The sequence below is a fragment of the Acanthochromis polyacanthus genome, chromosome 13, assembly GCF_021347895.1.
Source record: "Acanthochromis polyacanthus isolate Apoly-LR-REF ecotype Palm Island chromosome 13, KAUST_Apoly_ChrSc, whole genome shotgun sequence".
NCBI classification, from domain to species: domain Eukaryota; kingdom Metazoa; phylum Chordata; class Actinopteri; family Pomacentridae; genus Acanthochromis; species Acanthochromis polyacanthus.
In genome coordinates this window covers 40551153-40577299 of record NC_067125.1, presented here as the reverse complement: position 1 = coordinate 40577299, position 26147 = coordinate 40551153, and the positions used below count along the sequence as shown (strand labels likewise).

At 40.9% G+C, this 26147-nt stretch overlaps 2 protein-coding genes across 3 annotated transcripts; one reads left to right on the top strand and one right to left on the bottom strand.

The window, feature by feature from the left end:
* Positions 1-231: 231 nt before the first annotated feature.
* msantd4 (Myb/SANT-like DNA-binding domain containing 4 with coiled-coils) lies at positions 232-7585 on the bottom strand (the record flags this gene model as incomplete). Its single annotated transcript, XM_022195915.2, has 4 exons — positions 232-2647; positions 4829-5110; positions 5229-5324; positions 7280-7585. Coding segments are annotated over 4 exons (1443 nt in total), but the record flags the coding sequence as incomplete, so codon positions are not given.
* A 1891-nt stretch (positions 7586-9476) lies between these two features.
* On the top strand, positions 9477-23912 carry aasdhppt (aminoadipate-semialdehyde dehydrogenase-phosphopantetheinyl transferase). 2 transcript variants are annotated; one of them, XR_007945736.1, is made up of 8 exons: positions 9477-9890; positions 10808-10921; positions 11433-11553; positions 12734-12855; positions 13555-13716; positions 19163-19231; positions 19613-20071; positions 23198-23912. XR_007945736.1 is itself a non-coding variant. In XM_022195914.2 (7 exons), the coding sequence occupies exons 1-7, from the start codon at positions 9747-9749 to the stop codon at positions 19778-19780; spliced, it is 900 nt and encodes a 299-aa protein (XP_022051606.1). In that variant the 5' UTR covers positions 9477-9746; the 3' UTR covers positions 19781-20761. The 2 variants fall into 2 exon arrangements, 1 of the variants encoding a protein (XP_022051606.1); XM_022195914.2 differs by lacking the exon at positions 23198-23912 and having other exon boundaries at positions 19613-20761.
* The last annotated feature ends 2235 nt before the right edge of the window (positions 23913-26147 follow it).

Here is a 26147-nt window from a genome sequence, read left to right as displayed (position 1 = left end):
AGTATAACCCTGGGATGGAAAAATAAACTAGTCTTTGTGATTTGATCTGCCTGCGTTGATGACCTAAATGTGAATGTGTGTGTGTGTGTGTGTGTGTGTGTGTGTGTGTGTGTGTGTGTGTGTGTGTGTGTGTGTGTGTGTGTGTGTGTGTGTGTGTTTGTGTGAGAGCTCAGGTGACTTTAGAGTTTAAACGAAATCTCCCTTATGATTGAAAGAGTTTCTTGGCTCCAGTTTTGCAGTAGTAAAAGTTTATTCAAGCTTTCATGCCACTGGGACATAGATAAACATTTTAAAAGGGAAAACCAAAAAAACAGCATGAGTGTCACTGGGTTACATCAGTTTTTAGTAAAATCCTCAAAAGCTGAGTCTTTAAAGATGCAGGGTTTGTATGGTCCATCAGTGTGATGCTCTCAAAGCGATTTTTAATGCTCGTCTCTTCTTATTAGCCTATATTGATGTGGGAAACCCCTGGCGAGCTCCCTGAGGAGCATCAATGCAGAGGAGACCAAAAAAATGATTATATTCTCATTCTCTTTTTCCATTATTCTTCAAAGCCACTCCTGAGAACGTGGAGGCCTGAGGAAAAACTGTGGAGGTTGATCATCAAAAGCAGTACTTTGGGGCTTGAATGTGTACTACAGTTTTTATTCACCTCTGATCATCACAAAATTTGTCTGGACATTACGGTTCTTTTCTTGGCAAACATTACATACAAACCTGTAGGCACATCCTCAGAAAAGAAATGGAACTGAGAGAAAAACCACTGAACTCAATACTAATGCACTCATAACAGGCATAAAACCAGAATGATGTTAAGTATAATTGTAGATAAAACATTTTGCATGATGTGTAGTCATGACGTAACCTTCAGCACAGTAACAGAATGCAGGTTTCACTTTCCAATGACACTTCACAGTATGTTTATAGCAGAATTTAAAATATTTTAATCAGGAACAAACATTTCACTTCCGAGCATGCACACACCAAACACCCAGAAGCCGTTCACCACAGATGTTCAAGATGTCTTTCACAAATTATAAATGACAAAATCATCACATCTTAATAGGCCTTACTGACATGATAAAGCAGGAAAAGTGTAAATTCTAACTTTAACAATGGCTGAATTCCATTTAGCTGCCTCTGTTTTAGGTTCTTGATATTGCTCATGCTGGCTCATGTAGTCTGTGACAAGGAGAAATATCAGTTTAGAACTTATGAACAAATATACAAAGTCACTACTAATGCTGTAAATGATACTATAACACAAGCACTTGACAACAAAACATAAACAAGATAAAATCTCTATACAAAGAACAGTTTTGTGTGCTTTTGTTTTTTTCAATGTCGAAAATTTCTTCATAGAGGCAAGCACCCATGCAGCAGACACAACGGCACTGACTTGAGCAAGATATCTAGACATCCTTCTTTCATATATACAGAACCATTATCAAACATTTCTACACAGTGATAATTTGCTGCACTGACAACCCAGCACTTAACATCCTAGACTGAACATTTAATGCACGGGCGTGTTTGGGTGGAGCAATGAGAAACGTGTCACGCTTTATAAATCAAACACGTTCAGGACTGAGCAGCTTAGTATGCCAAACAAATGCTACATGTTATTATCATGCCATCATTTCTGTTCCCATTTTATGTAGACATCAAAAGGCACTGCTTGATGATGGGGGTCACAAATATGCTTACGCTCCATCTGAGGCTTCTCCTTGGCCAAATTCCTGACAGGAAGGATCAATGAAGTGCCTCACACCTTCCTTAAGGTTATGTGAAATTTGCTGCTCGTGCAAATACTGTGATCTTGTCGGTGTTGAAAGCACCCCAGAAGATGGCAGAAATCTGATTTATTCATCGTTTTCTCTTGTTCTTATCAGGCTTTTGCTGACTGATGGTCTTTGTGCAGTTGCATTCTCTCTTTCTCCACCTGCAGGCGCTCTCTCTCAATCTGCAGCCGGCCAGCTTCAAATTTGAAGAACTGCAGTCTCTCCTTCTCCAGCTGCAGCCTCTCCTTCTCCAGATTTATCTTTTCCGTCTCCAGATTCACCGCTGACATCCAGCCTTTGCCTCCCTTCTCCCTCTCCCTCTGTCCATCCTGAGTGGAGGATAAGGAAGAAGTGGAGGAAGAAGGCGGGCCTTGTTGTGGCGGCAGGTTAAAAGAGGAGTCGACGTGCTCCGACTGGCTGACGAGCAGCAGCCTCAGCCTCTCTCTCTCCACCTGTAGCCTCTCCCTCTCCAGCTGCAGTCGCTCCCTCTCTACCTCCATCTGACGAAGTCGCTCCTTCTCCACCAGCAGACGCTCTTTCTCCACCGCCAGGCGTTCAGTCTCCACCGCCAGGCGCTGCTTTTCCAGCTCCAATCGCTGCTTCTCTACAGCAACCAGAAACCCTGCTCCCAGGTTCTCGTGATTGCCGAGTCCGCCCAAACCATGAGCCGACATTCCCATCAGGCCTCCAGGCAGCGGCAGGTCTCGGTTGGTGGTGGAAGTCGGATCCTTTGAAGAGCTGAGCACGCCCAAGTCGTTGTGGGAGTAAACATCAGGAACATGTCCCTCTCCACGTGACTCGATGTCGCTGAGGAGAGAGGGAATGTCATCTTCATCCATTTCTCCATCACCCACGTCTCCATCCAGCTAGAAGGAGAGAGTGAGATCTTTATAGGAGAACAATATCGATTGTACATGACATTCAGTTTACTCATCAAAAAAAGAACAAGTCCTATGGTTTAAAAAGACACTGAAGGAAGCTTTTCTAAAGCCTGAGAAAATAAGCTTGGTGGAAAGCTAAATCAAGCTGCACCATGGGAAATGTAGAGTCTTGATTCCTCCTGATCCTGTACAATGTTGTGCTGTTTTGTATTGTTGTTGATATGGAATTATCCAAATGAAATTATTAGAAAATTATTAATAGTGTTAAATTAGTATGCTTTTTGACTCACTAGGCTGTATCTCAGGCTGGTTCTTCTTTGTTTTTCAAATGATTAACTCTCCAAAAGACATTATGATTCTAATTGATGGTTTCATGAGGAAAGTGAATCACGTCACAGCCTGACACACAAACCTATTATCTCTGTTATTACTGTAGAGTATCTGAAGAATTTACCTGGACTGGCTGCAGTTTAGTATGAGTCTGAAATTATCAAAATGTACAGACAGTGACAAATTAAATGAAAAAATGGATGAATAATTGGAGAGCCACAATTAATGTAGCTGTTTTAGCTGCTTCACAAATAACCAATTAACATCAGATATGCTCTGTAGAATGTGGAAAAATCCTGAGAAAGCCCAGTTGATTTTGATTTTGTATCAAACTGACAAGCATAATTGACCAATCGACTTTGATAGAGGGTTCAGCGTTGGGGCACAGATGGCAGGAGCTTCAGTGAGACTGTTTAACTGGTTGGTGTTTGAATAGGAACAGTGACATCTACATTTAGATCTATGTTCAAGGCAAAGTCAGAAACTGTGGTCAACAGCCCATATTTGATGACTGTGATGCTTCTGCACTAGTGAGGTCTGTAGAGAAAAACAGAAGAGCAATTCTTCCTGAGATGACTGAGAATGTCAATGCACGATGTGGTCGACAATAACAGTCCATGAGAATTACATACACAAGTATACTATAGTGTGACTGCAGTGCATGAGACCCCTTATTACAAGTGTAAATGCACGTTTTAAAAATGCACTGTCTACAGAGTAAAACAGTCACATCCTTCTCCATCTACACCAGCAGAACAGGCCTGGATGCCTGAACTCTGCAGTGATAGGGCTTATGAGGGCATGGCTGGAATCTACATGTTCCTCTAAAGGGGACGGTCACTGTAAATCAATGCAAAGTTCTTCTGGGTCATCATCTTTATCCAATGATGAAACATTTCTCTCCTGATGTGTTTTTTTCCCCCAGATGACAATAACCCCAGCCACAGGGCACGAGGATTCACTGAGTGGTTTTGATGGGCATGGAAATTACATGAATCAGAGGCCATGGCCTTCACAGTTGCCAGATCTTCAACCAATTAGCTGCCAAGGGGAGATATGCACTGACATGTTAGACAGTCAAATCATCAAAACACAAATTAATATTTTCTGGGCGAATTGTGCTCCACCACTCCAGAACAGACCCAAAGACAGACCCGAGGAGAATCAATGCCAAGGAGCACTGAAGCACATGGTGGGGAAACACCTTACAAAGACACTTTATGTTGGGTTCACCTCTAATTTGTCACCCACTTGCAAAGATATATACAGTAGCTGCCTCAGCTGCTGGAAAATCTGAATTTCCCCCACAGTGATCAATAAAATGTTATCTTGTGAGATAAGGGAGAACACTGTGTTTTGATCTAAAAACAGATCTTAATATTATCGCAAAAAGTAGCATTTTGATGTCGGTCTTCAATTAAATTCAAAGTAATAATTACCATATTCTTAATTTAATTTGGTCGCTACCTTGTGAACCTACAGGAGCCAAATCAACCGAATGGATTAACAAGAGCCACTTGAGTTACATTGCTCGTTGCTTAATCACTGTGATGTATTAAACATCTGCTGATGAAGACATTAATTAAGCTAATTAACACATTAGTAATGCTTGTATGTCAGTATAGGCCGCCTGTCTTCTAATAACAGCAACAGTTTTAATATGAACTGCCTATCAAAGTACATGAAAGTGTTTAAGAAATTAATTTTGTCCTCTTTTACATGAATAGTTATTGAATTGACTCCATGGATGAATCGGAATATCTACTCTATAGAGGAAACCCGTTGTGTATGTGTTTTGTATTGCGATTGTACACACATTGTTTCTGTTTCACTCACATCATCCTCCATCTTCACACCTGACAGCGCCATCGTGCCCTGACCGCTCGGCTCACCGAGAGCCACCAGCTCCGGCCAGTCGCAGTGACAGTCCTTCGGAAAGCCCGAGAGGTCAAGCAGCTGATCACAGCCGGATCCCAGAGAAGCTTCCTCGTGCTCGGGGGAGGACTGGTCGTACTCAGTCTTCATGGTCAAAGAGGAGGATGAAGAAGACAGAGACAGCTCAGCCTGAAGGTGTTTTTTCTTCGTCAGCGCTCGCCAGTCCAGGTAACGGCGCTTCACCTGTTCAGGAGATCAAGAAGGTAATGAATGAGTGTTTTGAAAGTGTCAATAGGGTGAGACATTTAAAAGCCAAGTCTGAGTGAATGTAATAAGTATAAAAGCGCAGAGACAAACACACCTCAGCAGCGGTGCGTAGCTCTCCCTCTCCCAGTGCATTCACACCTTGGGCCACCTCCTCCCATGCCTGCCTCTTCAGCTCATTAATGGCAGTGTTCTGTTCAGAGGAGAGAAGAAGAACAAGAATTGGACTGTTTTATTCTAACATTTCTAACATGGATCTTGGCCCGAACCCACAGTTGTGGTGAATATGGAGCGGCAGAACAGCATGAGCAATACAGGCTCCTGTCAGAATAATGGAAATGCCAGTTTTTCTTACAGCATAAAGCCACCATATCACTAAGCACTATGATATATAGCCCAGGCAATATTCCATTTTAAAAAGCCAAATGCCACATAAATCTGATCTTGTAAAACAAACAGCAAAAGCATAGAATACAATTAAACATATATCAGTTTGTGGAATGGTAATAAAGTCATAATACAAATGAAACCATCCTGTATCATTAAAAATAATCACTGGAATGCACATAGCACTTAGTGTCAGGTTCTTCACATAACTTTAACCTCCTGAGCAGCTGAATCAATTGAAAGACCAGATTTTAAGAAACTGACGATGCAAAGACAGTACAAGCGTTCCTTTCAGTGTTATCTGTTAAACTAACTGAACATGTTGGCTAGTTAGTTTTGTTTTTTAACCTCTCAGCCTCCGTCATTGAGTATTATTACATCGATCGAAATGTGACGAAGGCAGAGTGTTTAATTTGCTGTACAACTTGCAGTTTATATCAGTGTTCTCTGGCTGATAACGGAGATAACAATCATTGCTTCTAAAATATTTTAAACAAATCTTGACATTTGGCAGTTCCACTTCCCCTACAGCCCAACCTGCACATTAATGTGAATAAATCATTTTCTGACTCAAAATATGTGGATTTAGACTTCTATAAAATATGCTTTATTACTGGGCTCTGTGTTGAAGAGGATCAAGCGTTTGCTTGTCCAAATATCTCAAAGAAGTCAAAAATTTCCTACGTATTTTTCTCATATTTCTGTAAGTTCTGTATGTAGTAGAAGTAAATTCAATAAAGACCCCCTCTGGGGAAAATCCAGTTTTGTATCTTAACATGTCCATATGACGGTGTTTTCATATTCTTAGAAAACACACAAAAAATTAGTAGTCAACACCATATCTGAGCATTTCCACTTTTTCTTCCCACTGTTCCCAAAGCTCTTGTTCAACAGAAATCGATGTATTTTTTTGGGCTTTTCTGTATAATATTGTTAGAACTTGACCCTACTAGCTGAAGTGTGTGAAATGACTTGCTGTGAAATGGCGCTCTATGAATGAAACTAAAGTGATTTTAACCGAACTGCAGTGTACAAATCAGTTTTTTCAAATATATGTTTGGACATCCAGGGTTTTAAATCTAAGAAAACAATCTGGTCAACGAGCATGATGGGACTTTCCATATCATTTTCTTCAGAGTTTGTTTCCAATTCGAACATGCATGGCTGAGCTGGTCCAACTTTCCATTGTAGCATAAAGTAGTTTTAGAGAGTTTGAGCAAATGAGCTGGTGTGCTTGAGCTGCAGCAAAAGTATAGGGATGCATGGAGATAGAAACTTAATAGAGATTCAAATTCTAAAGGAAGAAACAGCAGTGAGTTACATCTAAGCTGTTTTAAGGCAGAAAGGGATTATTTTCATGAGAAAAAAAATCTAAATATGTATTTTGGAAGGGAAAAGAGTTGATAATTGGATGCAGCAAGAAGTTAGATAAATTGTTTGTGTTGGCATTCTTTTTAATTTCTCCACCTTGACTCACGCTTCAGAGAACAGAGATGACAGAAAGTAAGTCTCTTGTCTAGACGTTTTTACAGTGACTGAGCATGCAAATGGAGAGTAGGTGTAGAGCATGTTTCAGTCAGTAGAAAACAAAAGAGCTGTCTATCCTGCCAATAGAAAATCCTGCACTACATTACTGGTTATTTCTCACTTTGTGACTGTCTTACATGGCCTGGATGACTATGTTGAAGAGAAGAGAAGAGAAGAGAAGAGAAGAGAAGAGAAGAGAAGAGAAGAGAAGAGAAGAGAAGAGGAAATCTATACCTGCTGTCTTGAGAACAACACGTCTCTCCTCTTGTGGATCTCCCTGATAAGAGTCTGAGTTTCTCTCACACTGTAGTTGCTCTTCCTCTTCCTCTTCAGATGCTTCACCTGCAGGAAATCCAGCTTGGCAGCGAGAAAGGGACACAAATCCCCAGAGATACAGAGAAAGAAACAGAGCCGAGGTGAGACAGCTCGGGAACAGCAAGCAAAAACACACAGGGAAGAGAGAGCAGTAGGTATGAAAGAAGAGATGAGATGTATCAGAGGAGACAGACGGAAACAGGGGTGTAGAGACAGACAGATCACAGGTCAAAGCAAAGGGGGAGCTCAGTTTTCAGATGAAGTGTGGATGTTTGTCATAGAGGTTAGTCCATGTCAAACAGGGTGACTTTCCTTCAAAAGCACAACAGCTCCCATCAGGGAGGAACTCCTCTGTGGCTCCAAAAATCTCTGGGAAGTTTTCCACCTGCGAGACAGATCCCAGCTGTTACTCTAGATGCTCCCTCTGCATGAGGACATGTGAAACTTGGAGTTAGGGAAATATCGGCTGGAAAGAAATTTGTTGAGTTGCATGGATCCCACCAGGGAGGCCGAAGGTGTGAACCATCAAAGGACTTGATATGGTGCGGATTTGACGTAGCCAGAGCCAGTATTATTATGACAGGAAGACTTGTATTGTTTTCCACCTTTGCTTCCTTGACTCGGCTGCTGCCAGGTGATGTTACACATGTGGAGAAGCATCACAGTCTGAAAGGCCTCCTGTTGGTAAAACAGAGAGCAGGGAATGTTATTTGGTGTAAACAGAGCATGCAGAGTTCCGTACAATTTGTTCAATAACCCAAAATCACAAATGTGTTTGCCCCAATTCAGAATGAGTAAAGCTCCAAAACAAAACAATGAAATGAAATGGAAAACAAGGAGAAACCACAGGGGAGAAATAATTAATTGAGAATGAATGTGCAATAGATCTCACAGTACAAAATGCAGTGAAGGAGGGTTGCAATATGGAGAAACAGGCTTACAATAAAGTATTGGGTGTAATGAATTAGTCCATCAACTTTTGGGGGGGAAAAAATGAGCATTTTTTATTTGTATTCTTCAGTGAAAATGTCAGAAAGATGTTTTTTTAATAAAATTTGCTGTACAAATCAGCTTTGAAGATATTTCATCATGTCACATTTTGAATCTAATTCACCAACAATTACACCTTGTCAATAAGGCATGCAGATCACGAGGTTATAGGTGACCATGGCAACTATACAGTTATCACCACTGACATACTTCTAAGATTTCAGTATTTTCTGCAACACATTGAACAATACTGAAATTTGTTATCGAATAATAAGAAGACAGCACATTTGACAAATCTACATAAACTGTAAAAAAAAAAATACTGTATGTGCAGGGTGTCATTTCTGGTAAGTATATTAAGCATGTAGATTTTTTTAGAGTAGAATATAAAATATTTGTACCTTCAAAGCAATTTGTGCTTGTAGTATATGCCCTTTAGTATCTCTTGAGCAGTTCTAGTTAAAAATAACATTTTTTTCGAGGAATAGCAGCCCGTGAGTATGTTTTTTCTAACCACGGGAACACGACACAATTTCATCATCACAATTTGAAATGTAATCTTGTATTAAATCTTACCACCACCTGCAATAAAACATCATCTGTAACGTGTAGTAAAATCGGCTCACCTTACGCACAGAGATACACCGCAATCAAAACAACACCGTTGAATTGCAATTTTAATGCTGCTTTCAGGGCCCCACCAGAAAAAGGGAATTCTGCCCTTTCAGATGTAAATACGATTTTGGTTTCAGGCGGATGCTGTTATTCAGAATATATTCCTGGATCTTTCAATAGAAACGTTTGGGTTTCTTTTGTTCATGTAGTTTAAGGTTACTTTCCCATTTTTGTGCAAAAAGAAAACATGTAATTCAGTTTCAATAATGTAACCTGCCTAGAAGAGGTTTTCTCATATAAATAGGTTAATGTGCAACCTCTTTACAATTAGTCGGCCCCAAGAGATGTCATCTAAAATTTCACGTCTCGATTTCTTTTAAACTGATAGATTTTTTAGAAAGCCCAACACGGTTATTTCGTGTTTACATTTTTTTGAGGACATTTGAATGTGTCGTTAGTGGCGCACAATTTCCACCGTTCCTATTGGTCAATCCTCCACCGCGCCCACTTATGACGTCATTGAGTCTCGCCGGACTCTTCCGGGCATGTGCATCTCCGTCAAATCCAAAATGTAAACAGACAGTCTGCTTTGTGTTGTACTTTTACTATCAGCCGTCACTTAACCGCTGTCAAAGCTGTAAAATTCTGAATATCTAAAGTACAAAACTTACAAACTCGTCACCCAAAGATTAAATGCTAAGGCGCCATGCTCACGTTAGCCCACTGACAACTTGTGAGCAGCCTGGAGTTGGGGAGGACTCCACATGACAGCGGTGAAGACATGGGCTCTGTCCGCTGGGCTTTCCGCTGCGGGTCGTGGACACCCAGCAGGTCCGACTGGCTGTTCGCTGCTCGCTGCGTCCAGCCGGAAGAGAAAGAACGTATTGGACAGTTTGTGTTCGCCAAGGATGCTAAGTCAGCTATGGTGAGTCTGACACTAGACCCTCTGCAGCTCCTTCCTCACTTGTCAAACCATGATATCAACAATATACTAAGGAAATGAGCACATTGGTTCCTCTAACTGCATGAATATATGGTGTTAAAACGACCAGTGAACACCAGAACTTCTTCAGTTTTGCACCTATTGGCTGTGTAGATGTTCTGCATTATGGTCCCAAAATGGAAACGAATTGCCAGAGAAATTGAAATATTTGATAGTGTGAGCCTTCACAAAGATAACAAAGGATAAAGGAACATCATTAACAAACTTAAAATCAGTGAAAATGCATTTGTAGTGATTATCAAGGGCCTTAGAAAGAGTCCTAGTACTAATTGGAGCCACTGTGGCCGTCCCTTTAAAACTGCACCATGGACAGTGTGCTATTTGCACAATCAACCTCTGAAAAACAGACAAGTGCTTCAGACTTGCTACAGGGGTTATCGGTGAAAATTTGGGTTTCTGTGACTGCTCTGAAAGCACGAAGGATATTGCATAATGTTAACCTTTTATAGATGATATACAACAGTGACTGCATACTCCTGACAGTGAAGCACGGAGGTGGGAGTTTGATTATCTGGGGCTGCATGAGCACAGAACTTGTTGGGGAAATGACATTTATAGATGACTGTGGATATGGCAGAATATCAGCTGAAAAGATGACTCCCAGTCTTCATAAGCTTGTCAGACAGAAATATTCCAGTTTTGTCACGATCCAAAGCGCATTGCCAAAATCACACAAGAGTACCAAAAGATGAAAAAAAAAGTGAAAACTGTTCAGTCATTTGACATTTAAGTGATAAGTGCTTACACAGGGATGTGAACACTTCTGTTGTAAACTGTCTGAAAAATATTACATGATGTTTGTTACATTTACTGTATGTCTTCCTCTGTTGTCCCAACAGGCTGGCAGGTTGTTGCTCAGGAGGTTCGTGTGTGAGAAGATGGGCATCCCCTGGTCAGAGATCAGACTGGAGCGATCTCCCAGAGGAAAACCTTACTTGGCTGCACCACTGAAGGTCCACTCTATTCCTTTGCTCAGTGTTTCCAAAAGACAGATCAGTCTTAAACTTTAGCAGACTTTTAGTTTTGACATTAATACAGCGACCCATTAGCGGCTCCATATTTTCTATGCCTTTTCTACTCCAATTCCATTAATTATATAGATGTATTGTCCATAATTTTGCACACGCTGTCTCCTAAAGTTCTGCAGGTTTGAACAAAGTTTGGCAGGACAGCATGAGTTGGCCCAGCAGTGGATAACACTTAAGTAATGAAAACCCGGCTGAGTCACAGACTCACCAGAATACATCTGTGATCCATTGTTCAGATGGATTTATGTTGTACAGCATGAATACATTGTTATAAATGTAGCTTGAATTCTGGCCGTTTGTTAACTTCAAGACATGGCGTATTTATATTACAGGAGGTGTACTGGAGTGCAGCAACAAAGTGGTTTCCTGATATTCATGACTTTTTTGGTATAATTGAAAATGCTTGCGATTTGAGCATTCTTGCTGTTTCTCACAGGTCAGTTCAGATTCAGGTCCGGCCTGGAGTTTCAACCTCTCCCACCAAGGGGACTACGCTGTGCTGGCTGCAGAACAAGGGATGCAGGTCGGAGTGGACATCATGAAGACTACAATGCCAGGTAAACTCTGGGGTTTAATAATGGAGAGTGGTATATGCTGATATGTTGTTGCAGTCACTGTGAGACAAGTACAGTTCAAGAATAAAATCACCTTTTACCATTTGAGCTGAGCTGAATCATATACAATTGTGACAGATTAAAAGAAAGTAATAAGTTGTGTTGAACTGTTTATTATTTTTGTGGATGACCACCCCCCCAATAAATGCAAGCATGCATCATGAAATTAATCATAGAGCTGCAGTCTGGATCACAGTGAAGGCTTACAACCGCCCTCTTTTGAAAATCAAGGTTCTTTTATCTTATTCAAATGTCCATCTGGTGTTTCTTTTATACATATATACATACATATATATAAACTAAACTAAGGAACCAGTCCTGTCAACTTGCAGGGAAAGCTGTCTACATTCATACTTTCTATTTCATTCTTCTTCTTCATAATTGGTTTCAGCGTCTAATATGTATGCCTGAAATACTCTTAACTTTTATCATAACTTGCCGTTGTTTAGCGTAGAGTACTTTTGCTATGTTTATGGAGATGTGCTTGAGATGCAGTGTATGTCAGAGGAGTGAGTTCTGACAGGGGTGAGGACTTCATCAAACTGCACATTGTTAAAGGAGCAGTGCTGTAGAGTAAGTAAGCTACTGTAAATATTTAATTTGGACACACGGAGATGAGTTTGTAGGGGTTTAATCAATGGCTGGAGAAGGGCTTTACATTTTAAAATACAAAGAGCAATATCATCTGTTATTTTAATCCAGCAAACAGCAAAATATGATTATCTAGCTATTTTATATACCTGTAGCTGCTTTCTGTCAAAAACTGGACGGAGAAATAGTCATATTTATGTAATTCCCTGTCTCTACCACAAGGGGTCACTGTTGCCTCATATATGAAAGTCTTGGCCACATCTGCTTGAGTGTGCAAATTTGGATGCGTGTGTGTGTGTGTGTGTGTGTGTGTGTGTGTGTGTGTGTGTGTGTGTGTGTGTGTGTGTGTGTGTGTGTTTTATCGTCACACTTATCACTTATCAGATATTTTGGAGAGAGGAAACAGTCCACACTAATCTGAAAACCACACATAATTATGCACGGCCTTGTGTTTATCTCTGTTTTCATTCTCCATCCTTTTCTCTTTCCTTTCTGATGTCTTCACACCTCCTCCCCTCCCTCCCCCATCCAGGTAGCAGCTCCGTGCCCGAGTTTTTCCGCATCATGACTCGTCAGTTTACAGCGTACGAGTGGAGCGTCATCCAATCAGCCGGCTCAGAGCACCAGCAGCTCGCCGCGTTCTGCCGCCACTGGGTAACCATGGCAACCATACTACCCTGTCATCACATTGCATTGCTGTCTGGCCCCGCGGGCGGTGTTTTGTGTGTTCGTTGCCAATGTCTTGAGAGACGAACGCACATTTGTACATTTTGCACACGCACGCAAACACGTCTCAAATCACGTTATTCTCAATTTCTCGCGTTTCGTTCTCCTGTTTCACTGCACGTCCTCGTTGCACAACAGTCCTCTTGTGCTTTTCCTTTTGGTGTTTGTCTCCTCCTTTTCGTCGTTGTCTTTCTTGCACACTCGCACGCACACACAGATGGTCAGTGAAGGCAACAGTGGAGCTAAGTAAAGATGCTGTGAGATTGAGAGGGTGGTACAGAGACGTCAAGCTCTGATATCACCACCACACTGTTGACTAATGGCAGAGCTCAACTGTTGCCATAGCGATTAGCCTTGTAATGGTGTTATTGTGGCTGATTGGCTGTCAAGGAGGGTTGGTTTTGGCTGGACACACACACATTCTCTTACACAAACATAAAGACCCTCTTTTGTGTACACGCTGCTAAACATGTGCATAGATTCCCATCTGCTGTGGTTTTAGGTTGCACACTCAGACTGTCCTTTTCGCCTTTCTCACACAAACAAACTTCCTCTTTTTTTATCCCCCTTTGGGCGCACGATCATTTTATGCATGTATCTGATCACGTTTCTTCTGTTCCCACCAAGGCCCTAAAAGAGAGCTTCATCAAAGCCATCGGCACAGGTCTGGGGTTCGACCTGCAGAGGGTGGAGTTTCACCTGCCGACTGAACCGCTCACACCGCCCCGGGCGCTGCGCCAGACCAAGATGCATCTAGATGAGGAAGAAGAAGAGGACTGGATATTCGAGGTGAGTCTGGTTGAAGACAGGGCTGAAGAGCTGGACTAAAAGTACTGAAAACATTCCCAAAAATCAAAGTGTTGCCCATCACATTTAAATGAGCAAAAAAGCCCAAAACAGTTTGCAGACCGGTTGAATAACAAAATATTGAAAACACAGAGCCGAGCTTTCCAAGCAGAGAGGGTGACACAATATTTCCTATCTCTTTAGTTTTCATCAGCTTGCAGGTTGACAAAGTCATCCTGGAAGCACTCTTCTGTGTTTTCTTCTCCTGATCAGCTGCCAGATTTAAAAGGCACTGTGCCAAACCTCTCTAGTTTCTGTGTTGTCTTCTAGTGTCAAAGCCTGTTTACAACGAGCTTTATTCACATTTCCGATACTTAATTTGGATTCCGAAAAAGGTTTTATAACAGCGCCTCCTTCAGGCTGAATGCAAAAGACACACGCAGATGATGAAATGATTTAGAAAAAGGAGAATTGGGAAGGAAGACTGTTTTGTCAGCTGTCTATTAGTGGAGTTTTTAGCTTCAGATTTACAACAGAAATATGTAAAGAACCGGTTTTAAGCAGCCTTTAGGAAATCATCGAGCTTAGCAGAGGGGTCGAGGCGCTCTGCTGTGTGCTCCTCCAGTGGATGCCTCCTCGATCTGCAGAGTAGATCACAGGTGGTCCTACGGAGAGATGCACATAAGTGATTGCAATAGGGGCCTCTCAAGTGCCCTTCCAGCCCTCCCAACACCTGGACTAGAGATTAGAGTGCATCTCTACGTCAGAGCACAAGAATCAGCTGTTGCTCCTCCCCTCTTCCATTCCCCATATCTCATCCTCTCCCTACTTTGATGTTTTTCCTCAGTATCGCTTTATCTTTCCGCTCTCGTTCCACCATCTTCCTTCATTTTGCCGTCTTCTTTTCCCTCCCCTCCTCCCCACGATGTTTCTTCTCTATTCCACCTCCTGCTCCTCTCAGTCATCCCTCCGTGCCCAGTGGCAGAGAGATTAACAAGGGACTGCTAAAAGGTTACCACCGGTTTGAAAAGCTTGATGTTGCCTTCCTCTCTCCTATCTTCTCTCTGTCTCTCTCGGGGTCACGGAGGCCTAATGCCGTTTTAGTGTCTGTGTTTTCACACCAGGGAAAAACCGCTTATTTCGATCGCTGCTGCATGGTGAACTAGCAGCAGTGTATGAAGTAGGAAGGATGAAGATGAGGGATGTAACCAGAAATAGAAGACTTTCACGAGCACATACAGCCATGGCCATAAGTTTGGACACAGCATGACTTCCTATGTCTGTTTTGATGTCTATTACAGAACATAACTAATATTTTTTGACAGCACCAGTTTAATTAGTCAACAAATCAACAAGGGATATAATATTATCAATAAATTCCAACAATTGGAACAACTTTGTTCCCAAAACATAATAGAAGAAAATAACAGAAAAATGCAGTACTTTCACAACCGGATTTGGTAAGAATAACAAAATGACACCAAACTCTTTTGAAGTTTTTTTTTACATATGAAACTTAATATAGTTCTCAGGAGTTGTGTACTGTATTGTAAGTGACAATTTTGTGGCATTTTCTAAGATTCACAAGCATCATGGTGCTTGTGTCCAAACTTATGGCCATGGCTGTATTTTACGTTTTTAGTCTACGAGCAGGTTTAATCACTGGTTATTTCTCACATCAAAATTTGCATCTAAAATCGTGAGTTTATGAAATAGAACACATTGTTTCTTATTTTCAACCTTTTTTGCTTACAGTCTCCATAAGCTGTACCTACATGTGAGCCCTTGTCATGTTTCAAATGTCACTGAGTTGCTACCAATTTTTTCTGCCTTTATTCATTGATGACCCCTGACATTTATCTGAGCAAACCAATGGAGTAAACTACACCGCTGTATAGTTAGCTATAGTTAGCCCCACCAAGGCAGAACTTTTGGTTGAAAAAGAGACAAAAAAGAGACAAAAAAATTTTGTCAAAAAAGAGACAAAAAAATAAAATTTCAGTTATTTAGTGATCAGAATATTTACGATAACCCCTCTGAACCCCAAGCAGTTTCTGTGTGTTTCGTTTGTTTTTGTTCTTGTCATATTTTTACTCACTGTGGACTCATTTTTCCAACTGCACTGTGAAATCCTGGACCTCTATGGAAACAGCACAGCCATAGTTGTAATTATGCAGAACTTAAAAATGTCCTTCGTGCAGTAGGACAAAGTTATAATGTCATGTATCTGAAAAAAAGAAAGTACACTTTCTTTGATAATTTCACAGATGTTGGAAAAAAAAGAATCTCAGCATCAACCCTGAATATTACTTATTTCATCACAGAAAGCAAGAAGTCCAGTTATTGTTTTATTCAAAAAAGATGATATTCTCAAGGATGAAATAAAATTGAATATTATAGATGCTTAATGCTGTACTTTCAGGTGTGATCGCACTAAGACATGTGTTTCCTGATGTGATGTGATCTGGTCCTGCACTACACACCTCAGTGATGCTGCTCATCCCTCCGAGTACCCTTAACAACGACACACATCCTTATTTGTGATTAGTGATGATTGAAATGACCTTCAGAGGCCAAATGAAATCAACATGTGGAATGTGTTTTCTGGTTCTTCCATGCGTTACCAATACTGGGGAAACATAGAGGCTCTATGTAGTATATAGGTACTTACTACTCCTTTTAACTGCTCTGCTCTGTTTAAACACAGCCTGCGGTTCAGCCGAATATTCATGTTCAGAATTTTTGTCGTGTGACTGTTGGTCTCAGCTGAGTGAATCGTGGTTTCAGTTTCTCTGGGGAGTACAGAATTCTATGTTTGTTTGTTTTTACAAGATCTGGTGATTGGGTGATTTTTTTTGAAATGAAATAATTGATTTCATCACAATTTTAAGCACAATTTTTAGATTTTTTTTTCATGTGATACAGTGTGTTACTTTGGAAAGTATCTTTTAAACCTGCTGGCAGGTTTTGAAGTTCAGAGGATTAATTATAACTATTTTAATGGTTTGATCGATTCTTCTTCTTCTGTTCCTTTCGGCTTTTCCCTTCAGGGGTCACCACAGTGAATCAATTGCCTCCATCTAACCCTGTCTGCTGCATCCTCTTCTCTCACACCAACTACCTTCATGTCCTCTTTAACCACATCCATAAACCTCCTCTTTGGTCTTCCTCTAGGCCTCCTGCCTGGCAGTGGGAAACTCAGCATCCTTCTACCAATATATTCACTCTCTCTCCTCTGGACATGTCTGAACCATCTCAGTCTGGCCTCTCTGACTTTATCTCCAAAGCCTCTAACATGTGCTGTCCCTCTGATGTACTCATTCCTGATCCTATCCATCCTGGTCACTCCCAAAGGATGGATAGGATCAGGAATGAGTACATCAGAGGGACAGCATGGTTTGATCGATTAATTGTTACAATTAAGGAACCAGCTTCCAAAATATGAGAAGCTCATGGTTATCAGGGTTTATTTTAAAAAGGATATCTTATAGATTTTTATGTATAAATGGGTTCCTGTGGGCTCTGGAAGACTGTGTTGGGCGTTTTCTGACGCTTCATAGACAGACCCATCCATCCATCAGCTGTACTTATCCTTTAGATAGTTGTGAGGGTACTGGAGCTTATCCCAGCTCACACAGGGTGGGAGGTGGTGTTCACTTTGGACAGGTCGCCAGTCAATCACAGGACTACCACACAAAGATGGACAACCTTTCACACTCACATTCACACCTCCAAGCAATTTAGAATCGACACCCAACCTGCCTGTGTTTGGAATGTGGGAGGAAGCCAAAGCACCTGGAAAAAACACAGAACATGCAGACTCCTCACATAAAAGCTTATTAACAGATAATGAAAAGTAGCATTTGTTGTACATCTATTGGAAATAATGACAAAGAACAACAGTCTGTTCCACATGTTGATTACACATTTGTTTTGTCAACATAAATGGATCAATTTAACAACAACTATCAACATTTTTTAAACATGTAAAACTAACAAATATTTTTGAAAATCTTAAAATCTGCAGATTCAACCACTGTCAAAAAATAAAAGCATAAAAAATAGATGTGCATCCAGCAGTGCAGGTGTACTATATGAAAATATAAAGCCAAATCATGACGTTGAATTACCATTACACAACTGTGGTTGCTAATGAATTAACTAGACAAAGATGTGTTTCCAGGATGCATGAAGCATCGATGCACTGACACTGGACAGCTCTCTGAACATCCTTAACAACAACACACATCATTATTTGTGACCAAGGAGTGATTGCGGTGACCTTGAGAGGTCAAATGAAGTTGAAAGGAATTGAATTTGAGGATTTGTCTCATACCGTAAAAGGCACACTCCATGCTCTAAGTGAGGCGAGATGAGCAGTGATGCTGCTGACCCTGTGTCCTCTGACTCACTGTGTGCTGATTGGCCGGATCAGAGGGCAGATATGAGACTTATTACTTCCTGCTAACCTCTGGTGATGTCACCCCTACTGCCCCCAAACACACACACTGTAGCCAGTAATAACACACATTCAGAAACACACCAATGAAGACAGTCGACTTTTAACAGCAGCCTGCTCACATTTAATATTGTAATTTTATGTAATAAACGTCATGTTCTGCTTATATTCCATTCTCTCTTGATGATCTGATCTTTCCTTTGCTCGCTTACCCTTTGCCTTTTTTTTTTCCAACTAACCCTCGACAACACACACAGCGGCACCTGTTACTCCCACATACCCAGCTTGTAGCCTTTACTTATCTAAATACATTTTACAAATTGCAGATGTTGTTCCAACATGGCAATTGCAATTGGAGGAAAGGTTATTGACTGGGAATTCCAAAGCAAAAACATTTAAATGGATGTTTTTGGGACAAACAAGCCTCAACTGGACTACTTACAGTCAATTTGTGGAAGCTGAGAATTGTATGACAGCATCATCAGTATCATTTATAGCATGTCTTCAACAGTAAAAAAAAAAGGTCTGTATGGACTCTCTGAAGAAAAAATATAAACTGGATGTCAACTAGATTTATTCACCACTTGTGTTAATCATATAATAAAGAATACCTTTACTTCTTACCTCCCCTTTGACCTTTTTTTGATGTGCTTCATGTCATCACAGGCATCATTTTCACTTGGGGAGGCGTGTGTGACTGGTTTTCCTTCTTGGAAATTGTAGATATTCACGGTCTTTTATTTAAGAGATAACATGAGTGGAGGCATGCAGCATGGATGCATGAACAAATATTTGATTAGGATGCACACATGCATTATTTGTCGTACAAACTGCATTACCTCTGAATTTGCATATGTACATATATATCTATCTATACACCTATACATCTATACAATTATCTATCTAAGCATCTATTTATTTATTTGCTGTTGTAAGCAGGCCATATTCTGTATTTGTATGTGCTGATGTGTGTTGTATGTGATCCTACAGGAGAGCTTGCTGGATGTGGACCATCATGTTGCTGTAGCACTCGGACCAGCAGACAAACTAGGATCTGCAGTAAGGACACATAACATTTTATATTCACCTGCTTTCAGTGTAAAAACTCTATTAAGAGTTTTGTAAACTTGTACAGACAAAAAAACAATTATCTCATCATTTTCTCTTTTCACCATAACTTGAACATAGATATAAACAATAGCTGCCGATATATTAATATAAGAATTTATGCAAAATATTTTATTAAATAAAAATATCAAAAATTTCTTCGTGCACTCATCTGCACCAGAAAAGCTACATTTATGATTGACACGATGCCTCTGGCCGGTCATTTTCCAGGCTAATTAGTAACTTAATATTTACATTTATCTTTACACATAGCAATGTTTGATGCTACACTCTGTAGTTACCACTACTAACTTTCCTCTCCCTCTCTCTCAGCCTCCCCCTTCATCTCTTCCTCCTCCCTCCACATTTACGCTGCTGTCGTTCAGTGAGCTCGTCGCCTCAGCCTCACCTCTGACAGAGGAGGACTCCGCCTACTGGGAGAGCTTCAAGATGAAGGCCGAAGCTCCGTCGAGACAGAGCGATGCGCACACCTCCACGTAGCCACCTGTCTCACGCTGACACTCACCTGTCACACACGAACACACAATCTTTTCAGAAGTGCCAAAAAGGAAGAACTCGCTCACCGACACTGAAGCTGCTTTCCTATTCAGTGCAACTCCAGTCGAGTCCTGTCAAGTTTATTTACAAAGCCAAAAACCACGGCTTTGTCTCGGAGGACCTCAGAATCGATACAGCATCTGACACCATCTATCTTTAGATCCTCGGTTCCAGTGAAGAAAAACTCCACAAAAACACGGCTGATACACACAACACTGTACAATACAGCCAACGGTAAATGTTGTCTAATAAAAACTTTGAGCTGTAGGAACCTTCCAACATAATGTTTGGAGTTTGTGTTTAAGGTAGAATGAAGCAATTAACAATAAAAACAGAACGGATTTTGTAAAATCAGGATATACTGTCCAAGATTCTGCACGGAGCTCCTCGTTAATGATTTTACATGCCCGTTAACCATAACAAATGCTAGGTCTTTGTCCAAAAATATAGAACTAAATATATCCATGCTATGCACTGGTGGAAGAAACACTGATAATTAATTTGGATATCTGTACTGAATATTGAGGTCTTTCCTGGCAAAGTAACGTTTCCTTTTAGAACCTTCCCTTTGCACGTGACAGATAAAGAATCCAGCAACTGCTCCATGTTCTCTTGTAAATATATGATCCTTTCAGTCCAGCTCATCCTCTTCTGTTTCATTTTTCTTGTGTCATGTGTGCATAGAGCTGGACAGTCATTCAGTAGTATATGCAGTACTGTTCCCAATAATGATTACATTGTGTTCACCTTTTAGACCCTTCTGCTTTATCTGTCAATCATTTACAGAAAAGTCAAACTAAGTAGCAGAAAAATAGCCATCATGGGTTCTGTTTCACATATATGTAGAGATGTACATACCAGTGTGACACATTTTTTGCAATACAGTGGCATAGTGTATTAATATTGATAAGAATTCTGTTTTAATGTTTGTATATTGATTGATTTCAGCTGTTCAGCCCTACATGTGCATTTACATGTCTGCTTCTGAGTCGTGCATCTTCCAGCAGACTTCTTTTTCTCCTCCCCGTAACGCTAAATGTCTCTCAGCCTCACTTCTCTTTTCAACCTCGACCTTGTATGAATTCTTTCCCTCCTTTCTCCCTCCACGTTATCTCTGCCATTTAGTCTTCGTCTTTTCTCCCGCTCCTCGTCCCTCCATCTGGTAGCATATCTATTTTAGTCGAAGACATTTAGTTGACCATCTCTCTCTTTTTCTTTGCAGCTCCGTCTCCTCCAACTTCCCTCCCCCTCTCCTTGTCTCTCTCTCTCTCTCTCTCTCTCTCTCTTGACGGTACATCATAGATGGCTTGTGCAAGTCTGCACGATAAGCCATTTTTTCCCTGCATCGCATTACTTTAATCGCAACCTATAATCATGAGCCTTCTCGCCTGCACACACAGGAGGAAATGACTGGCTATCATCAGGATTTAGAGGTCAAATAATACGTATGTTTAGTGTAGCATACCATGTGCTTGGACATTATACACCTCAGCTTCACCCTGCAACCTCTCAAATGAACAGAAACAAGTGAAATCAGGCGCAGTGAGGTTTCTCAGTGGAACAGCTAACGTGAAATCAAAGTTGGAAGACAAAGTGGTTGTTAACTTTCTGACAGACGTATAATTATCTGAACTGCGATATTCTCACAAACACGACCTGAACACTTGACTTCTTCTGGGCTTTGTGGCCTGAGCACGTGATGACACAAATCACCACCTGAACACCTGCTGCTCACCTTCATGTCTGTCAGTGTGCATGTTACTTGTTATTCTCCTCTTTCTGCAGTCCCTTCTATTGATGTAACCCTAGCCTTCTAGGTGAACAGAAGGGAATTATGGGTATTGATGAAATGGCAAACTACTCTCCAGATGGAAAGACCATCATTTTATCACTGAAAATCCTGAGTTTCCAAGAGGCTCGGATTGTTGAGAATAATGTTTACTGACATCAGGAGAAGTGATACAACAAAGCAGCACATTTGTGAGCAATGAAAGCATCAGAGGATTCTCTCTGATCTTCAGGTATATGTTGTAGTTGAGAGAAGGTCAGATTTAGACTACAGACCAATGTGGAGACAACTCGTCTGCTTAGTCATGTCAGAATAAACAATATCTAACCTTGACCATGGCAGAAAATCCTAGCATGTCATCCTCCTACAGCGTCTGCCTGTCTGAAGCTAATTTAGGACGATGTCGGCTCATCGCTGCAAGGAAATATCCCAGTAGGGGGTAAGGGAGTGTTTTTTTCTTCACAATATAGAAAACCGATTACATTTTCTTAGTGGTATGACTTCTTGCCTTCTTGACAGTGATTACAATTGACTACAGCTGCTGACTCCTCTGAGACAATTCAAATAGGGTTTATCTATCAGACTCTGCCACAGACCCTGCAGTAGGGAAGCCTGAGGAGCTCAACACTGATCTGCAAAAAGCAAATCATTGATCTGAACATGACAGATAGAAAAGTTTGATGTGATTTTAGGCAGTTGTGGTTATTTTGACTTTGACCATTTTCATGCATGGAGATGTGTTACTGGTGACTGCTGGGTAACGTAACCCGTTATACTTCCGTTTTCGGGCCGTCTTGAGATGTGCAAACGTATTTTGCTAAATTGACCGAAGCTGCAAACTCGATGATAGAAACATTATACACCCATGGAAAGCTTAGATTCTCATGAATCCGCCGGTATAAACCACTTTCAGATGTGATTACCACAGCGGGTAATATAAACACATTTGTCCAACAAACAGCAAATAACCTAAACAGCACAACTCACCTTTGAAGGCTCATAACTGGTCACAGATGAAAATAATCCACAAAAAACGGCCAGAATCCAACCTTGGACATCCAGACAAAACAAGCCAGTAAAATATTTTGTCCAAAACATGTCTTGAAATCAGTAAACAATCCACAAATAGCTAGTTTTCGTGAATGTGCACCTCGTGCTGCGTGTCCCATATTTGGGATAGGCTCCATTAGAGTTCCTGTGTCCTCTAAATTGTAAAAAAAAAAAAAAACATTATTATTGATAAGCAATCATCCTTTTTTACTTTTGAACAATGACTAGAAAGCTTAGAATGTAAAAATCCAAATAAAAGACAGCGTGCTAAGCGAGTACACACACAGTCACGGGTGCATTAGTGCGTGGTACAGTGAATGGAAACAAAATCCCCAGTTGTCGCCACTCTGGTATACAGGCACTCTACTATGAACTACAGCCCATACTATGTTATTCTTGAAACGTAAACTATACTTTGACATTTCCTGAACTACATCCTATACTATGGTGTTATACACAGAGTGCTTTGGTTACATGTTGATTTATAATCTAGATTTTTTTTCTGTTTTGTTTTTTGACAGGATAACCACAGACCTGACCATGAACACTGTTGACACCCACCTGACAGAGACGCTGCCTAAGATCTGCTTGGTCGTGGTCTTTCTGCTCCAGAACGTCTTCATCAACTACGTCTTCTTCTGAGGAGGCCCTCAGATGCTGCAATCTGTGACCTTAAAGAGGAACTGCTGCTTTCACTCTGTAACCAGACGGTGGTTATTTTAAAGACCCAGCTCCTGGCGGCTTTGAGTGAAAATTTAACATCCATCAAAACAGAACTACAGACTGTTAAATCTGAGCTGTCGGTCAGTAGTTCAAACATCAGTCCGACCCGGGTGTCCTAAAGCTCGCTGTGGGTGAAACAGAAACTTCAGTCTCCACATCGCCGACGACATCGTCTCACTCCACAGCAGAGCACCTGTCTGCTGAACTTATAAAGTGGACTATAAAGGTGAAGAATGTGAGCAGCAGAGGAACAGATGTGATCAGAAAGAAGTCATTTTCTTTTTTCTTTTCTTTCTGCTTGACTTGATGCTGTCAGATGCAGATGTTGGAGCTGATTCTGATCTTTCAGGAGAAAAAGCTGCTTTTCCTTCACAGACTTTTCAGGAAATTATTCTCTCAGGTTTTCTCTGCTATTTATATTTTTATTATCTGTGATCATTTCATTATTGTAAAATAAAGTTGGAAGTGTTGCTTTCAGTGATTTTTTAATAAATAGCAAATATGATGATGTCACTGAATTGAACACTAACATTTTTTGTGTCTCTCCCTTATATCTCTGCTGCTTAATGGGAGAACTGAGCTGTAAGTCGTCCTGTCAGTATTTTGAATCATGGCCTGAATGGTGTCAGGGTCGTTCTCACAGATTTGGAGCTCACTGGTCAGTCTGGTACGATATTTCGTTTGGATTATATTCATAGTTGAGAAAATTGCCTCATAACTGTATGTTTAGCCGAACATGATCAGCATGTGCAGGGCTACTTTCTGCTCGGTGTCGCGTTATTTGTCTTTCTATCTACTCTGTCCTCTTGTCTGTCCTTTGCCTCTAAACTGTTTTCTGAACGCTGATATTGCTTAGCAGCTACAATGCAGAGATTTCATTGGCTGAGTAGCATCACGTGGGATGCCTGAATTCGTATGTAATTGGTCTGTGTGTTTCCTGAGCTGATAACCAACGACGTAAACACTGGAAAATCTGCGCTGGGATAACAGAAGCAACTCATGAAATTTAAAATGTCATTACAATTTACTGATTACAGGTGATTACAGGGGAAACTGTTGACCAGCCCCACTAGACACCAGCCCACCGGGACAGTGCCCGATATGCCAGATGGCCAGTCCACGTCCGGTGGTGGCAGTATGATGCCCTGAGGCTGTTTTGCTGCCAGTGGAACTGGTGCTTTACACAAACTAAACGGAATCAGCCAGAAGGTTGGATCTTGGGCATAGCTGGGTGTCCCAACAGGACAATGACTCCAAACACACATCAAAAGTAGTAAATAAATAAATGGCTAAGTCAGGCTACAATTACGGTATTAGACTGATCTCCCCAAAGTTGTGAATTAAATCCCATCAGCAACCAGTGGATTGTGCTAAAGAGATAAGTCAATGTCAGACAGCTGACAAATTTCGTTGAACTGCACCAATTCTGTCAAGAGGAGTGGTAAAAGATACAACCAAGACCTTGCCACAAACTGTGAATGGCTACCCAAACTGACTAGCTGAGATGAAAATGGCCAAAGGACATTCAGCCAAATATTAGGATTGCTCTGTGTATATATGTATACATTTTTGACCGTGCTGATTTTGTCATAATCCTGATGATCTATAATAAATCTATGAAAGAACCAAAATGCATGATTGTTTTTTATGACAAACATACACGTGTTTCAGTCATTGCATCACTGAATGTTAGGAGACTTTTGTTCACAGCTGTTTATGACACACATGTACGAGTACTGATGGTCTGTCAGAAAGAAGTGCTCAGCTTAAAGTGTGTGTAGATGAGTATGCACATGTTTATACTGTGAGCAAAAGATACTGAGCTTGAAAACTCTCACACACACAGAGTCATTGCCTCCAGCTGGAATGAATTAGTTTTGCTCACCACTGCTTTAAATCTTGTGTTCTGTGCAGCAGTGAATGAGGAGAGAGGAGGCAGTGAGGTCAGACTGGAGTCACACAGGCTTTCCTCAGAGAGAGGCCATTTTTAGTTGCCTCAGGTTTACTGGTGTGTCAGAGACGAGAGTATGGAAATAGACTTTTATTTATTTTTTTTAAATGTGGGCTGAAGACAGGAGTGCTTTGGGCATCAGACGCAGAGTTTAGCCCGAGGTGAGAGATGAGACCCACATCAGGCTGCTTTTGAGGATAAGAGCAAAGTTTCTGCTGAGGAGAAGGAGAACATTTTGTACCACATTTAGACTTTGGCTGTTTGCAAAATTAGATCCAGTTTCAAGGTTGCATAAATGTTTTCAGTTTCTGTTTTTCAACCATTATGTCAAAGAATACAGTGGTACTGCCAACTGGACTTGACTTTTGGTTCTTGAAGACATTTCACCTCTCATCCTCGAAGCCTCTTCAATTCTGACTGTAGGGGAGTTCACCATATACATTGCCGCCTGCCAGTCACATGGCTAATGGCTCATTATAGACCAAGACTCACATGCTTCAAGGTGATAGTGGTTGTAAAACTTTCTTAGGAGAGATCATAAGTACCTGATAAGTGGTGACATAGGCCCTTTCCTCTTACAAGAGATGCTATTCTAGTTTAATATAGATGGCTTCGTTCATCTATATAAGAGGTAGAACATCTTCAGCAACCCAAAAGAGAAGTCCAGTCACTTTTTACTGAAGCTCTTAGGTGAAATTACATTATGTGTTACAGTGGGGACATACGGTATGTTGTTTATACGACCTTTACATTACAGAATAATTAGGGGAAATACATTTATTCATTTTGTTGCAGAG